At 45.1% G+C, this 16,959-nt stretch overlaps 1 protein-coding gene across 1 annotated transcript in view; it reads left to right on the top strand.

The window, feature by feature from the left end:
* The window catches only part of HLCS (holocarboxylase synthetase), a 193,202-nt gene that overhangs the window by 166,130 nt on the left and 10,113 nt on the right, over nt 1-16,959 (top strand). Inside the window, exon 7 of the mRNA XM_068972287.1 lies at nt 16,711-16,778. Coding sequence (XP_068828388.1) covers nt 16,711-16,778 — 68 coding nt within the window. The remainder of the gene's footprint in view (nt 1-16,710; nt 16,779-16,959) is intronic.

Here is a 16,959-nt window from a genome sequence, read left to right as displayed (position 1 = left end):
ACTTGTAAATTGGAAAATCCTTTCGAAAAGCAATTTGGAAGTAGGCATCAGGAATCAAAGATCATATTCTTTGACCCAATAATCTACTTCTGCTGCTGCTGCTACTGCTAGAATCCTACTTCTAGTAATCTAGAAATAGTCAGATATATGTGAAAATCCATACTCTGGAAGATTTATAATCAGATATGAATAGTACACAATCAGTAATTTAATTTATAATTAAATAAATAGTACACAATCACTGGGAATGTTATCCATCAACAGAAAGACTAACAATATAGAGAAATGGCCAGAGCAGTTAAAATAAATTATAGTTAGAAGATTAAAACCTTTAAAACGTACATGCGTGAAAGGACTAGAAAATATGGGAAAGTAATAATAGTTGTTAGGATAAATAATTAAAGCTTTCATTTCTGTTTTCCAAACTACCTATATAGTATGATTACTTTCATAAATTAAAAATCTTGCATACCTCTAACCATTGTTAAGGGAAAATATTAATTTAACTGCCATGAATTTAGAATTTATGATTACTATCTGGACAGAGGTTAAATTGGAATTTCCTCTATTGATGGGCACAGACAAAATTATAGGCAAAATATTTAAATTACTTTCATAGTTTAAGTCCAGTCATTTTTTTTAAGCATACTTTAGTTAACTGAATGCATTTGTAAGAAGTAGAACTGTATTAGAAGACTTTTTTCCCACCACACCAGACTACTGTTGTCTGACTCAACGGTTTCATTCTCTTTTTGACAATTACTGGAGGAGGTGGTGTGTAAGTGTTTAAGAAGAAAAAGCAGGTCATGTCAGGTGGCGAGCATGGCTGTAGGAAATGGACTGTTTTGTTGCCCTTTTCTAATAGGACAATCGATGCATTCATTTGCTAACTGGAGGGACTCTCTCATACCCACTAGAACTTTCTTTGTCAAAGAATATATTCCTCACACCACCCTGCAAAAACAACAAAATCCATTGCCAGCAAGAACTGCGTACGGCTGCACCCCAGTTTATAGGAAAGGGGGTGACTGCAGTCAGAGCTCCCGCCCCTGCTCCAGAGTATCATGACTTCATCTTTACCAAAGACTTCATTCATCCTCGCTAAAAATCCTCTGAGTTTTTATAACTTCAGGATTCTTTTAATAACACACTCCTTTTCTATAATGCCCTCTGACTGTAACCCAGTCCATAAACCTCTCTCCCAGACCCCGCCCTGAAGGCCTCCTCAGCCCCCCATTACAGACGGGGTCTGCGGGGGGAGCTTTCATCTTCCTCGTTGCCTTTTAATGCTTATCGTAAAAAGCGGTCTGAGAAGTTACAGGCAGCTTCATTACATGGAGGCACACCAGCAGTCTCCATTTCATTAGGATGCTAAGTTCAGCTCCACCGCTCTTGGCTCACCAAGGGTCATTCGCTGGAGCAGCGTGAGCAGCAGGTCCAAGGTCCTGTCGATACCCACGATCCGCAGAAGAACCAACTCTGGTCCCGCATGCTTCGCTGCTTTGCTCTGCGTGTGTGCGTCCCAGCAGCACGTGGACCCAGGTCACTGGGCGTGGTGGGTCGTCGTCCGAGGTACCCTGCAGATTGGCCGGCTGCGTGTGTTCCTCGAGGTGCGTTGTGCAGGCATTTAGGAGGGTTACGGAGGGGCATGTGCACAGTGCCGCCTCAGGAGGACCAAGTGCCATCCCTAGGAGATGCCATGGTCTTATGGGGATGGTCACCAAATGGCTTACTAGACGGAGTTGAGTGCATGCAACAGAACGGAAACAGAAAAACCTGTGCTCCAACCCCAGGCAAGCCGAGCTATAACAGCCAAAGAAATATACACGGGGCCACTGGGGTCCACCAGGAAGCCTGACAACCCTCATAGTCAATGGACACCATTAACTAGATAACTCTTGGGAGTCCCTTGGACAGCAAGGAGATCCAACCAGTCCATCCTAAAGGAAATCAGTCCTGAATATTCATTGGAAGTACTGATGCTGAAGCTGAAACTCCAGTACTTTGGCCACCTGATGGGAAGGACTGACTCATTTGAAAAGACCCTGATGCTGGGAAAGATTGAAGGCGGGAGGAGAAGGGGATGACAGAGGATGAGATGGTTGGATGGCATCACCGACTCGATAGACATGAATTTGAGTAAGCTCCGGGAGTTGGTGATGGACAGGGAAGCCTGGTGTGCTGCAATCCTTGGGGTCGCAAAGAGTCGGACACGACTGAATGACTGAACTGCACTAACTAGATAACAGCAGAAATGGTTTCTGGTCTTGTCTTCAGCACAGGCGGTCTTGGCCTTGATCGGCCTGGGAATGATGAGCACCAGCGTCAGGCAGCCCTGGATGACTTTATCAGGTGTTTCCAGGGTCTTTTCTCTTAATCTTCTTTACAATCAGGGATGTAAGAAGGAGACATCAGATGATTCCTCTTTTTCCAGAATGTCCTTATGAGAGAGCACCTTGGGTGGAGAATGCCTTTATTAATCCAGAGCACTCAAGTTGCCAGCCCTCCTTGAGGGCTCACTGTGGGGGGGTGGTCCATCTCTTATCCCAGTGGGTTAACTAAAGACTGCAGTGTGCTCGGTACTCTGCTCAGGGTGCCCATGCAGGGTGACCGGTTCCTTCCTCCCAGGGCCCTGTAAAGAGATAAAACCTAGTTTTATGCACAGGGACAGGGACTTGGCATAGAGAGGTGACCCCAGAGATGCACCCCCCCCAAGCAAAAGCACCTCCGTTGGGTTTTCTGTGACCCCCACTGTGGTAGAGGATCCCTGCTCCAGAAGCCCCTCAGACTGATCGAACCAAGTGCCCCCTGAACGGTGGTTGTGCTGGAGCTGGAATGGCCTGGCACTCTCTCAAAGGCAGACACTCCATTGCCAATTTTCCGCTAAGATGAAAATGGTATTGGCTGAAACTCCGATACTTTGGCCACCTGATGCAAAGAACTGACTTGTTGGAGAAGACCCTGATGCTGGGAAAGACTGAGGACAGGAGGAGAAGGGGACGACAGAGGATGAGATGGTTGGATGGCATCACTGACTCAATGGACATGAGTGTGAGTCAAGTCCAGGAGTTGGTGATGGACAGGGAGGCGTGGCGTGCTGCAGTCCATGGGGTCGCAAAGAGTTGGATATGACTGAGCGACTGAACTCACTGACAATGGTGCCCCATCCCACCTGGTCCTGGGAGACACCCTTAGAAGAGCATCCCAAGTTACATCAGGGCTTGCAGCGGAAGTGACAGTGCCCTGGTGCTCACCAACCAAGGTCAGCTTAGTTTCCACACGTGTTCACATCTTTAAATGCAATTCACGTGCCTTGTCCTCTCTCCCCCGACTCTACCCTTTAGGAAGTGAGCCATCTCCCCCTTACCCTTGATGCCTCTTATTATCCCTAGGACTTAGATGGCCTGCATGGTCTTGTGTTGCTGACTATCCTTGCTGCCGAGGTCTTTTTCTCCCTGGTTTGATTAAACATTCAGTGAGAATGCACCATTATGTAACGTTTCTTCGCATATATCTTCCATATATCTAACATGGCATTTTAATTAATAGGAATCCAGTAACCGTCTTTATTATTAAAAACTCCACCCCGTTGGACGTACTCTGTTATTGTTTCAGATGGTTCAGGATGCCTTTAAAAAAAGTTTTTTTTAAAGGGAAAGGAAACAAAGAAAATGCATGGGAAAGATTTATGTATTTAGTTGGGGGAGGGGGAAATTAAACTCCTCATAATAGTTTTTAAATTAAATTTCATACTCGTCCAAATCCTTTCCTTCTCCACCCCTTCCTCTGATATTCCCTCACTCATTAAAGCATAGGATTTTGATGGTATTCGCAGGGAAGCTGATTTACTGGAATAAAGAAGTTCTTTAAGTTTTAAATTTTGGAACTCTCCCAGTGTGTCTGAACCCGGGTTTCAGATTTTACTGGCATTTTGTTGGCAGAGCAGTCTTTGGAGCCCGTCCTTATTTGAGCATGTTTCCTAACACCTTCGGCAGTATGGTACTATGTTTTTTAGATTTAAAAAAAAAAAAAAAAGTTTAAATAGAAAAGCATATATAAACATATACAGAAGATTGATTCTGAAATGTCCAGCAAAATAAAAGGACAGTGAAACTCAAAAGTTATCAAATGAGAAGCACTTTATTTTTAAAGCAAGGAAATTCTTTTTTTCTTTTTTTAATATTTAGTTTTAGTTGCACTGGGTCTTACTTGCTGGATGTGGGCTTTCTCCGGCTGCAATGAGCAGTAGCTCCTCTCGAGTTGCGGCGCACAGCCTTCTCACTGCGGTGGTCTCTTGTTGTCGAGCATGGCTTCAGTAGCCGCTGCCCGTGGCCTCAGCAGCCCGCCGTGGCCCACGGGCTCAGTTGCCCCACGGCAGGCAGGATCCTCCTGAACCAGGGATTGAACTGCTGTCCTCTGCATTGCAAGGCAGCTTGCTAACCACGGGACCACCAGGGAAGCCCGAGAAAGCGCTTCCTTTTTAAGAGGTAGGGGATGAAGACAAGGATACCAGGAGAGGAGTGTTTTCGGGACAAACCCTAGGAAGGCTGACGTTTCATCTGCGTGCCTTCTCCTCTCCACGCACAAGTGTCCTGATGACTTAGGGCTGAGCATACTGAACCTCCACTGCCCTGGGCACATGGTGGGGACGGCAGTCACCAGGACCACAGACAGAGTCCACTGAGGCGATGGGAAAGCTTGTGGAGGTGAGGGGGGTGATGGGCTTTAAGTGTGGAGGGTCTCCAGAGATGCCGCAGAGGGAATCCCTTGTCACCCCTGGGCCTGAAGGGGCAAGGGATGAAATAGTATCTCCCAGAACCCCCTGGAGAATCTGTGCGAGCAGAGACTGAGTCCCAGCGCTGGGAAAGAGGGAGTGAGATGCTCTGAGACCCAAAGCTAGTGTCCTACTCAGTGAGACAGGAACAAGGGCAGTTCTGGTCAACAACCCGCACTTCTGTTTAACATCATCCTAGAAATGTTGGCCAATTCAGACGGACAAGAGTAGTCAATTAGAAGCATACAAACTGAGAAAGGGTTTCTCTGGTGGCTCAGTGGTAAAGAGTCTGCCTGCCAAAGCAGGAGCTGCTGGTTCGATCCCTAGGTCGGGAAGATCCCCTGGAGGAGGAGATGGCAAACCACTCTAGTATTCTTGCCTGGGAAATCCCATGGACAGAGGAGCCTGGCAGGCTACAGTCCAGGGGTCGTAAAAGAGCCCAATATGGCTTTATGAGAAAATAACAGCCACCAAAATAGAGAGAGAAATAAAACTATCTGTCCTTGCACCTGATAGGATAGCATACCTGGGAAACCTTAGAGAATCAATGATAAAACTAACTAAGAATTCAGTAAGGGAGCAGGCTATAGAACGTTCTAGCAAGGAGCCCAAGCAGAAACCAATCCCAAGGGTCAACAGAGTTGGCTAGAAAATGGGATTGGGGAGGCAGGGGGCTGGAAAATGATCATTTGAAGGAAAATCTGTTCTAGAATTGGACTCTGCACCAGGTTTGGTTCATGGGGGCTATATACCCAGCATATCATGGAGCAAAGCCCTGCATTAAAGAAAGAGGCCCCTTGTCCCATTGAGTGAAGAGTTAAGCTGGTGCTAAGCTTCCTGGTCGAGCAAGCTCTGGCATGCTGCTCGCTCTCTGCAGGGTGGGGTGCACGAGAGGCTCCAGAGAGAGGTCTGAGCATGAGAGGAAAGAAGGGTAACATCTAGGGCAGCAGGGTGGTGAAAGGATCAGTGGTTTGGGGGCCAGCTGGCAGGGGCAGAGATTTCTTCCTTGTAATTACCCTTGAAATGGCAACCATCTTGGGGTGGAAAAACCAGTGCCCAGGAATTGCGTTTAAGTGGCAGGGTGGAGCCTCCCTTTCTAGAGGAAGAAATTCATTACCTTCACGTTGCTTTGTCTGCCCAGATGTTTCAGCAGCCACTTGGCTCTGCAGGCAAGGAAACTGCTTATTACAGTGTTTTATGTAAATGTAGTTAGGAAAGAATAGAATGTTTGAGACTGAACGTGTATAGAGCAGGCAAGAATACCTCTGCAGACATGCGCCGCAGACGTAATGGACTTTGGAGCAAGCGTGGTGGTGTTCGGTTTTTAAACATTTAGGACGACACTATTTCCATTCTTAAAAAAGGACCCCATTTTGATTTTACTCTTGGGTATAAATTTTCATAACTTTTCAGAAAAAGTATACCTATGAACAGATATAAGCCATTCCTTGCTCCTAGACAGGACAACTTAACACCCCAAAGATGTCAATTCTGTCCAAGGGCACAGGTTCAGTCCCTGGTCAGGGAACTAAAATCGGATTCCACATGGCCGAACAAAACGAAATAATCACTGACCAAATGGTGACTTTCTGTAAGGAAGCACGAGAAAGAAAAATATGCAATTATCTGTTCCTGTGTTCAGAAAGAATCACGAGAACAATAAACCAGTAACTAAGACGAGCTGAATTGTTAATTGTAGAAAGAAGTTTGATGGGAAGACTTCAATAGAAGGAATAAGTGGGAGGAAAGTGACACTTCTCAGAGTTTACTTTTCTGTACAGTTTTAACTCTTGGAATCAAGTTAAAGAATAAAGAAACAAGAATGGCAGGGTGATTCTGTAATGGAACACAAAAGTACAGTTCAACCTCACCTTATTTCTGAAGACTTAACATAGCTGCGCTCAAGTAAAAGAGAAAACGAACAAACCCTAAGAACTTTAAAGCACAGTAGCTGACTATATACCCTCAGGCTAAAGACAAGAAGAACTGGAGAACCCTAGTTAGTACGTTTGTTTTTCACAGTAGCACAGGTCAGCAATTCTGAAACCACTTTCTGTGTGTCAGAGTGTTGAGCAAATAAGTAAATATATTTGAGATAATGGGAGCCAGATTTCTCATTATTTGAGAAGGAAGTTACAGATACAGAAAGGGAGAGAAGAGGAACTTCCCTGGAGGCCCAGTGGTTAAGACTCCATGCTTTCAATGCAGGGGCTGCAGTTTCCATCCCTGGTTGGGGAACTAAGATCCTACCTGCTGCTCAGCATCGCAAAACGAAATAAAATAAAATAATAAAATAAAGGAGAGTAAAATGGGCCTAGTGCTGTTGGTTTGGAACTTGGAATTTTCAATTAATTCATGGTGTTGGTTTTTTTTTAATTCATGGGTTTTAAGATGGCTGGACTGATGGAAAAAAAGGAAGGAAACACATGCACTTTTTTGTTCTTTCCTAACACCCAGATTTGTTTTTTAAACACCATTCTCCTCTAAAAGGAACCAGAGCTCCTTGGAGAAAAGGCCAGGTCCAGGGCTGGTCCTGGGAAAGTTCAGGATGGGCGTGGAACCTCTTCTTATTGCCAGAAAGTAAGGAAGTGCTGAAAGATGACAGGGCCTTGTCAGCAGGAGAGAGACATCAGCTTGAAGAAGCTTCTACTTGCCAAATCTGGGATAATAGGGGCATCAAAATAAACAATGATAGGAAAAATCTACAGAATAAAGAAGACTCCACAAGTTCACTCTGCTAGAAAGAAAGGAAGAAAAGAAAAGCACGTGCGAGAAGAAGAAAAAGCTCTTCCTTATAGTAGCGTTGCAACAAGTACACCTGGAGGAAATGATGGAGTCGGAGAAACCACTCTTCAGCAGCATCAAATAAATAACTGATGTGAGTAAAATCATCATCTACGGATGCTAAGACTAGTAGATTAAATTTCATGGGAAATGGGATATTCATCTCCCCACATGTACTTAATTAACTACAGTGGGAAACTGGCACCTTGGCAGTGGAAAACCCCTAGCACACCCCACCTTACCCAAGTGGGCCAACCGTAATGCACCAGTACCAGGACCGGCAACACCAGGTGCTTCCTGACACGGGGCATTGAGAAGGTTGTTGATTAGTTGCTAAGATCCTGGTGCTGGAAGAGACTGAGGGCGAAAGGAGAAGGGGCGACAGAGGACGAGATGGCATCATCGACCCAAGACGTGAATTTGAGCAAACTCCAGGAGATAGTGAAGGACAGGGGAGCCTGAAGTGCTGCAGTCCATGTGGTCGCAAAGAGTCGGACGTGCCTGAGTGACTAGACAACAACCACAATGATCATAGATGTACCACGATGATACAAGATGTTAATTACAGGGAAACCAGTTGGGGTGAGGTTGAGGGAGTATATGGAACCCTGTGCATTCTGCTCAGTCTTTCTTTCATTCTTTAGGGTCTCGTTGTTTTGGTCACACTGCGTGGTGTGCAGGATCTTAGTTCCCCGACCAGGGATTCAACCAGTGTCCCCTGCAGTGGGAGCTCGGAGTCCTCACTGCTGGACCACCAAGGAAGTCCCTGATTTTTTTTTTTAATAAACCTAAAGCCAGTCAAAAAATAAAGTCTATTAATTAAAATAAATTCTAGATTGTGACACAAGCATTATATGAAATTCAGATTTCTGCGTCAGTATAATTTCTTCAAAACACAGCCAGGTGTATTTACATGTTGTGTATAGTTGCTTTTGTGCTTAGACAGAAGGATTGAATAGTTGCCATGGAAACCATACAGCTCACAAAAGACTATATAATATTTACTCTCTAGTCTGTACAGAAAAAAGTTTGCTGATCCCCAGGTTCGATAACAGTGTTGTATCATTGTTAAGTTCTTGATTTTGATCATTGTATGTTGATGAATGTTAAATCATACCCTTACTTTTTCAGAAAGATACACCGAAGAATATGGGGATAAAGAGACATTATGGCTGCAACTTACTCTCACATAGTTCAGAAAAAAGAATTATGGACAGACTATGGAGTATCCTATGTGGTAAAAAAAAGTCAACATTTGGGAAATCTTGGTGCTGGATGAAGTTCAGTTCAGTTCAGTCACTCAGTCGTATCTGACTCTCTGTGACCCCATGGACCGCAGCACGCCAGGCTTCCCTGTCCATCACCAACTCCCGGAGTTTACTCAAACTCATGTCCATTGAGTCGGTGATGCTGGGTGAAGGGCAGGTAGGAGTTCTTCATACAGGATCCTCACAAGTTTTCTGTAAGTCTGGTTTTATTTCAAAGTAAAAGGTTGAAAGCAAAATGAACAAAAGATCATGGGCCTTAGAACCAACCAGAACTTGAATCCCTGATTTGCTGGCTCCGTGGCCTCAGAGAAGTGGTTTTCCCATTCCAAGACTGTGTCCTCATCTGACTTGCAAAGCGTAGATGAGATAATGCCTGTAGAGGGTGACTTGTAGTGCAGAAAATCAGCACTGATTCCAGGTGGCCAAGCTGAAAGGTCTACAGTGCCTTCAGGAAGATGATTCCCAGAGGTCTGCTTCCTCATGGTCAGGATGAGTCAGTCCATCTTCTGAAATGGCAGCCACGTTTCCAAACAAAAGGCCCTCTGTTGGGGTAAGTGAGCCATGATGACGGCTCCAGTTGAAGATGATGGACTCTGATCAGCCTGAGAGGAGCATTGCGAAGATGCTTGCTGTGATCTGGGGACTCCTAGTGGAGGGGTTAGGACATGATCTGCGTTCCCACGTGTGGTGGCAGTTTTATGCTGAGGATCCAGGATCAGGACTGCCTTGGAAGCTTGACCTGAGAGGTTGTTGTTGTTTAGTTACGAAGTCATGTTCAACTCTTTTTGTGACCCCCTGGACTATAGCCTGTTAGGCTCCTCTGTCCATGGAATCTTCCAGGCAAGAATACTGGAGTGTATTGCCACTTCTTCCTCCAGGGGATCTTCTCCAACCAGGGATCAAACCCGCATCTCCTGCATTGCAGGCAGATTCTTTACCACTGAGCCATCAGGGCTGCCCCCTGTGAATTCTATAACAGCATTGGTCTAAGGTTGCAGGTGAAATTGTTATTGTTGTTGCTGTTTAGTCACTAAATCATGTCTCTCTCTTTGACCCCATGGACTGTAGCCCGCCAGGCTCCTCTGTCCATGGAGGTGATGCTCAGACATCTGGTATTTATGGCGCAATATCAGGGGTAAGAAACAATGGTTTGAGTTTATCTTGAGTAATACAGACCAAAACAATAAATGTTTGATGGACTGGAAGGTGCCTCAGTCTGAAAGCTGAGTCCACAGGATGCCCTCCCCGTGAGCAGTTAAGTGATTTGGCAGTAGAGTAGATGCTGCTCTGTATGAGGTTGGAAATGGGGAAGATTAGATAAAAACCTATGAGTGATTGGGATGCTAGGAGATATGGAACGCTATCAGAGCAGCTGACCCCAGACATCCTTCAGCAGGAGGACAGGTGGGGCCTCTGCTTCTGGGGCGCACCCAGGGGAGGCATGACGGTTCTACTCTCCGGCAGTCCACACTCCCACTTTGCCTCTAACTGAAATAAGCACGCCTCCTGTTAGATTATACACCAAACACGGCTAAGGGAAAATGATCTAGAGCTTACTTCTTTGACAGCATTCCAGAAAGGTAGATTGATGATGGGTAGCTTTAAACGTCAAATCCAGATGATAACAGAAGAACCACAGTAGTAAAACTGTTGTGCCTGTGTGTATCGCTGACCAAAATTATTTGTAAGCAGTAACATACAAAATGTGTTATGTCTAAAAGCAATAACCTAAAAACGTATCATCTTTAAAAAGTCAAATAGATACTTCAACCAACTGTTTATACCTTTGCTAAGTGAGTTTGGAGACCCTCAAACTGGAAATGAAGACTTTTTTGCAACCCAGCTGTAAGTGTTAATCTAAACGCTTTATAGCCCAGCTTCAGATCAGGTTAGTATGTGTGTGTAAGAGAGATGGGAGAGGGGTCGAGAGGTTCGGGGAAGAGACATTACCTCTAGACTTTGTGAACGGTCCAAAAACAGACGTGTTCTACCCCTTCTTCTCCTCTCCTTCTCCTTGACCACCCTCCTTACCCCAAGAGGAGGAAATGCGAGGCCTTCCTCTGTGTTGGAAGTAAGAAGTTCTGGGATCTACAACCAAGAGAAAGTGATGCTTTAAGCACCGATGCTGTGATGGAGCATCTTGTGTATCCCTTCACGCTTCGTTCTTAGGGAGCCTGAGACCACACCAGGTGTTCTGTGTCCTAGGTGACTGAGAGATGGAGAGAGGAGGAGCCCGTCACTCAATGTTAGTTCATGTCAACACTGGGGTTCAAATCCAGACCTGTCCCATTTCCTGAGTCACCTCTACCGTGACATTTCTCAAGTTCCCCAGGAAACTTTCGTTTCCCGCCAGGAGCAGTAACCCCCTGGTCCCTGGATAACACCGTGCTCTTCTGGGACTGTTGGTCTCTGCTTGGCCCCCAAATGCCTAGCTCTCTGTTCTGAAGTCGGTGGTCCAGGGTCCAGCATCTTTCACCCTAGACCATCTCCCTGTGCATGTCAGAGCCCTACCACCCTCCTTGCTCCAGTATACGCATTCTTGGGAGCAGAAAACACGATTCATTTTCTTTCCAAAAGCGATACTGTGCATTCTTGAATAGAAGGCAACTTTTAAAAAAATTGATTGTACTTTTAGAGTGAAACGTTTTTTAAAAATCCTTAAATTTTAGGTTTTGAACTTTGTTTAAAAAAACAGTGATGCTCAGATATAATGGTTGGTGTTCCCAATGTACTACATTTGAAAACCCCCCCCCTTTTTTTTTCCTGATGATGAATGCGCTCCAAGTATAGAAACAGTGGAAAATTCAGACAAAATATAATGAAACTAAAAACCACTTGGAATCTTAACTCCCAGAGATTGCCCAGAAGAGCACAATGAAGAAACTAAAGCCATGATATAATTCTACATCCTCCTTCTGGATGTAGCCAGTGTTAATAGGTGTCCTGTATTTGTCTAAGAATGCACATCGGAATACATAGCTTACGTAGGTGGGCTCATACCATGATGTTGTTTTTAAGCCTTTTTTTTTTTTTATTGCCAACAAAATAAAAATGTCCATAACTAAATACCTACTTCATTTTAAGAGTTCAGGGACTTCCCTAGTGGTCCACTGGTGAAGACTCTGCTTTCACTGCACAGGGCCTGAGTTCCCTGGTTGGCGCAGCCAAAAATAAATAACCAAGAATGAGCAGTCCTTCCAATCATCAGAAGATATTTTGTATAATAGATTGTGTGTGTGTATGTGTGTGTGTCGTAGTTTTTAAGAGGAAAAGTATAGAAAAATATACATTTCTAAGAAGGACTTCTTTGGATGACTTTTCTGCTTTGTACTTTCCTGTGTTTTTCCAGTAACTACGCTCATAACTTAAAGTAACCACAGCTAATATTTTGGTATATTTCCTAATAATTTTTAAAAGTATATTTTAAAGCACCTGTGGAATCATGCTGCATATAGGAGTTTCCACACTCTCTAAATCTTCTAATGGTGTTCAGCGGGCATTTGCCGGTATCACTGATGGCTTTATGATATTTTTTCATGTTGGGGATACTATGATTTTTCTTTCCTCTATTGTGGACTGTTTGTACTGTTTATGATTTTTTTCACTGTGCAATGCTGTGATGAAATAGCTGTGTCCTTTAATTATTGTTTCCCTGTCTGAATATTCCTTAGAATTCAATCTTAGGGATATAGTCACTGGGTGAGAAGGTATAAAAATTTTAAGGCTCCCATTGCATATGAACAGACTGGTTTTAAGAATTTCTGCTCTTTAGTTACAAATTAAATAAGGTCTTGTTCATTGGTTATAATAAAATGGATGCTACAGGTGACTGTTATTATCTTATTTTTAAAGCAGGTCTTTTAGTCCTATTCTTTGACATATTTACAAATATTATGAATGTGTGCTAAGTCACTTCAGTTGTGTCTGACTCTTTGAGACCCAGTGGACAGTAGCCCTCCAGGCTCCTTTGTTCATGGGATTCTGTGGGTTCCCAACAAATATTATATCTAAACATAAAAACCATGCTTCTTTCCCCCAAATTTTTCAAAAATAATTTTCAAATTAAATGCAAGCAGTCATCAATGGATAAAGTTGTGGTGTGTGTATATATATATATATAATGGAATGTCACTCAGCCATAAAAAGGAATGAATTTGAGTCAGTTCTAGTGAGGTGGAATGAGAAAAACAAATGTTGTAACACACATATATGGAATCTGGAAAAATGGTACTGATGAACCTATCTGCAGGGCAGGAATACAATGGGGAAAGGAGGGGGTGGGATGAACTGAGAAAATAGTATTGATATATATATATACGTTATCATATATAAAACAGATAGCTAATGGGAAGTTGCGTGTAATGCAGGGAGCTCGACCTGGTGCCCGGTGACAACCTAGAGGGGTTGGGATGGGGTGGGAGGAGGGAGGGAGGTTCAAGAGGGAGGGGACAGGTGTGTACTGGTGGCTGATTCACGTTGTATGGCAGAAACCAGCACAAACTGTAAAGCAATTATCCTCCAATTAAAAATAAAATAATTTTTTTAAAAAACAGGTAAGCAGTCACCTTAGAGAAAGTTTAAAAAAATAAAATCATCCTAATATAGCCACAATTATTCTTTTGTCGAATCTCCCTCCCTCGCTTTTCTGTGAATTTTACATAGTTGGGGTAAAAGTGTATGTAGGTTTCATATCCTGTTTTTTAAAATTGAAAATTCTATTGCAAGCATTTTTCTGTGTTGTTATGTAATCTTCATAATTATCATTTCCCTAGTGAACTCTTATGTTTTTTCCAAATTTTCACTTTTATAGCACTGTGGTGAGTGTGGACTATTTCTTTAGGTTTGAATCCTCAAAGTGGATTGCTTTGACTCTGAATATAAACTTCTGTTCACTCAAAATTTTCACTCGCTTATACTGGTCTGTCTGGTTAGTTTCAGTGTCTTTGGTGTTCTAGAAGCCACTGTCTTCTAGGTTAGTGGCTTTTCCCACAGCCACGTGGAAGTCAGGGTGTTCTGGTTGGCAGAGCATGGAGTGGGAACTGCGATGTCCTTAGCAACAAGGTGTTCCTGGCCCTGTCCTGTTTGCCAGGTGAGCCTTAGGGCTCTGCGTATTTCAGCCCGAAGCTGTTGTTTAGTTGCTAAGTCGTGTCTGACTCTCTAATGACCCGGTGGAGGATAACCCACCGGGCTCCTCTGCCCGTGGGACCTCCTAGGCAAGCATACTGGAGTAGATTGCCATTTCCTTCTCCCAGGGATCTTCCCACCCCGGGGATCAAACATTCGTCTTCTGAATTGGCAGGCGGATTCTTTACCGCTGGGCTAGAAGGGAAGTGTACCAAACAGAGCCGTCTCTTCCTGTGTCCCGGGGGTACCCAGTGCCTGCCCCAGCTGCTGATCTCAGGAACTGTTTACTAAACAGCCTTTTCCAACAAAGAAAAAAACCACAGAGGTGGGGAGGTGTCATTATGTAACCTGCTCCCCGCTCCCCCCCCCCCCCACCTTTTCTATTTCCTTTTGTCAGAACGACATCAGCTCGGGTTAGAAACGCATTTAGGGTGTCTCCTTTCCACTAAAGCAACCTAGCAACTCTACCTTCGGAGATGCAAATTTTCCATTTTGCCAAAGTTCATAAATGCTTCTTTGTGGACCGTGAGCCGTGTGGTTCTGCCCCCAGAGCTATCTCAGATCGCACAAATAAACCTAGCCGTTTTCACCTGGCTCAAACTAAGCATTACCCATTCCCCCGCCCCCCCCCCCCCCCCATTCATTGTTTCCCTCCTCACAGAATTTCCTCTTGGCCTTCAGCGTCACAAGCTCAGTCTTCTCATCAATATGCCCTGTTCACTGCTGCCAAGCCTTCAGCAGTTTAGTGCGTACGTTCCCTTCATCATTTTTCTTTGTTCTGGAGGCTTCTGGAAGCCTGTGTTTGGTTTCTGAACCTTCCCACCTCCCCACGCCTAACTCCACCATCACCGTGGCTGGCTCTAGCCATGACTGTCTACCATTTACCTGTTTATTTACAGAACATCCGAGATGGAAAAGAGCCTTTGCAATCTACTCACACGTGCAAAATCACCACCCCCCCCCCATCCCCTTTGCATAGAAAACTTCATTAGGTCTCCCCACCCCCTCGCCCCAGAGCCCAGCAGCCTTCGGAGCCCAGGTAAAGGTGGCTGGGTCTCTGCTGAGCCAGAGAGGACAATCTTATCTCCCCGCGTGGACAAAGCTTCCTTCTTCGGATTTTCCACGCAAGAAAAGGATGCTTTATTCTTGGAGCCCAGCAGCGTATAAGCAGAGCCGATCTCAATGGGTTATTCATGGTGTCCAAGAGAAATACCTCTGGAGCTGTATTTCATGTGAGATGGAAGTGGGCTTGGCACCGAGACAAGGGGGCTGCCTGCTTGCTGGCATGTCCTGTGCCTGTCGGCCCGGCCCAGCCCTTGCCCCGGGTGGCTGGGCTCTTCTTAGCCAGCCAAGGGCTCCCCCTCACCATGCCTGGGCACCACGAGGCTCTGCCCACCAGGGTCACAGAGAGGCGCTCTGAGTGTTTTGGCTTTTAAGTGTTCTCCTCTCACTGTGTCTAACGCTCCACTCTGTTCCCCGAGCCAGACAGTGGAGGAAGCGCTTTCTGAGCGTGGTCCCTCTTCTCAGCGCAGGGATGCTCTGGAACCCGCCCTCAGAGCAGAGTACCACCTCGCTGTCACCTCTGCCCTTGTTACTCCCCTCACCCCCAGAAAGTATTTCAGAGACATCCTGGCAGCTGCACTGACAGGTCTGATTTTTTACTTTGTTCAGTAAGTCCTACTGAGAGCCTAGGAGGCGTCCCAGGTGGCACTAGTGGAAAAGAACCCACCTGCCAGTGCAAGAGATGACAGGTTCGATCCCTGGGTTGGGAAGATCCCCTAGAGAAGGGCGTGGCAACCCACTCCAGGATTCTTGCCTGGAGAATCCCAGGGACAGAGGAGCCTGGCAGGCTACAGTCCATGGGGTTGGGCTATAGTCCATGGGATCGCAAAGGGGCAGACACGACTGAAGCGACTTAGCACGCACCGAGAGCTATGCCTGCTCATTTCCTGGGAATGCAGAGGAAAACCTTTCCAGTGTGAGTTAAATACGTAGAATGGAGCTGGGAGGAAATTCTCAGTGAGGGTTTTCCACGCCGCCCCCTGCCCCCACCCCGTTTCCTTTTCTTGGGGGAAAAAAAAGTTTATGTTGACTCTTTTGCTGGAGATACAGTGCACATTTCTACCCTTCCCCCAAAGGGAAGTTTGTATCCTTTTAAATAAAAACCATTTTAAAAGCAGAACTCAAGCCTAAAAGGATCCAAGGTTCTCCTGAGTTCTCAGAAGGTGTAGATTTATTTACTATAGTTAAAACATAATTAGTTCTCGGGGGATAGTGTGTCTTTTAAACAGCTTTATTGCCACCATATTAGTTTTCTGAATAATCAGAAACTTCTGTTATGATTATGTTCCAGTGTGCAGACAGAAACGCGCCTAAGTAGAAACAAATGTCAGGAATTGCTAGTTGTCACTCGCGGAAGGGGACACCACCTCAGCGGGGGAAGGAGGAATTTGATAGGATATTCCGAAGAAATATAACCTAACAATGTCTTGGGTAAACTGAATGATAGCTTGGGCAGGTACTTGTGCCCCACCCCCCAGTCCACCTATTTTTCCTTATTAAATGGTGTTTCCTGCATCCCTTTTCCATCATTCTCACTCCAGAAGCTGGGAATGGGCTCAGTATCCCTTGAAACCCAGAAGACGGCCCTTCCTTACTAACACTTTCGCAAATGGAAGCAAACAGTGTCCCCCATCTTGAGCCGTAGGCTCCCATGTCCTGTCCCAGTTCTGGCTCACCAGTCTTTCCCATCGTTTGCAGGTTGATGTTTGAGATGCCGCAGGAAATGGGTTTAATAGCCATCGCAGTCCGCCAGACGCAGGGCAAAGGTCAGTCATCTTTTGTTACCGTTTCTGTGGTTTTTGTTTTCTAAAATCTGTGATTGCATGTGCTTATCATCGAGATGACTCCAGTTAGAAGTTGTTTGTTTTCACTTTGCCCTAAAATGGAGGAAGAGGAAGGGAAATTGATTAGGAGGCTGAACTTCAGTAGAATTCAAGTGTTCCCTCA

Source organism: Capricornis sumatraensis, chromosome 1 (genome assembly GCF_032405125.1).
Source record: "Capricornis sumatraensis isolate serow.1 chromosome 1, serow.2, whole genome shotgun sequence".
Lineage (NCBI taxonomy): Eukaryota > Metazoa > Chordata > Mammalia > Artiodactyla > Bovidae > Capricornis > Capricornis sumatraensis.
The sequence above is the reverse complement of the archived record's forward strand: the minus strand, read 5'-3'. Positions and strand labels throughout refer to the sequence as shown.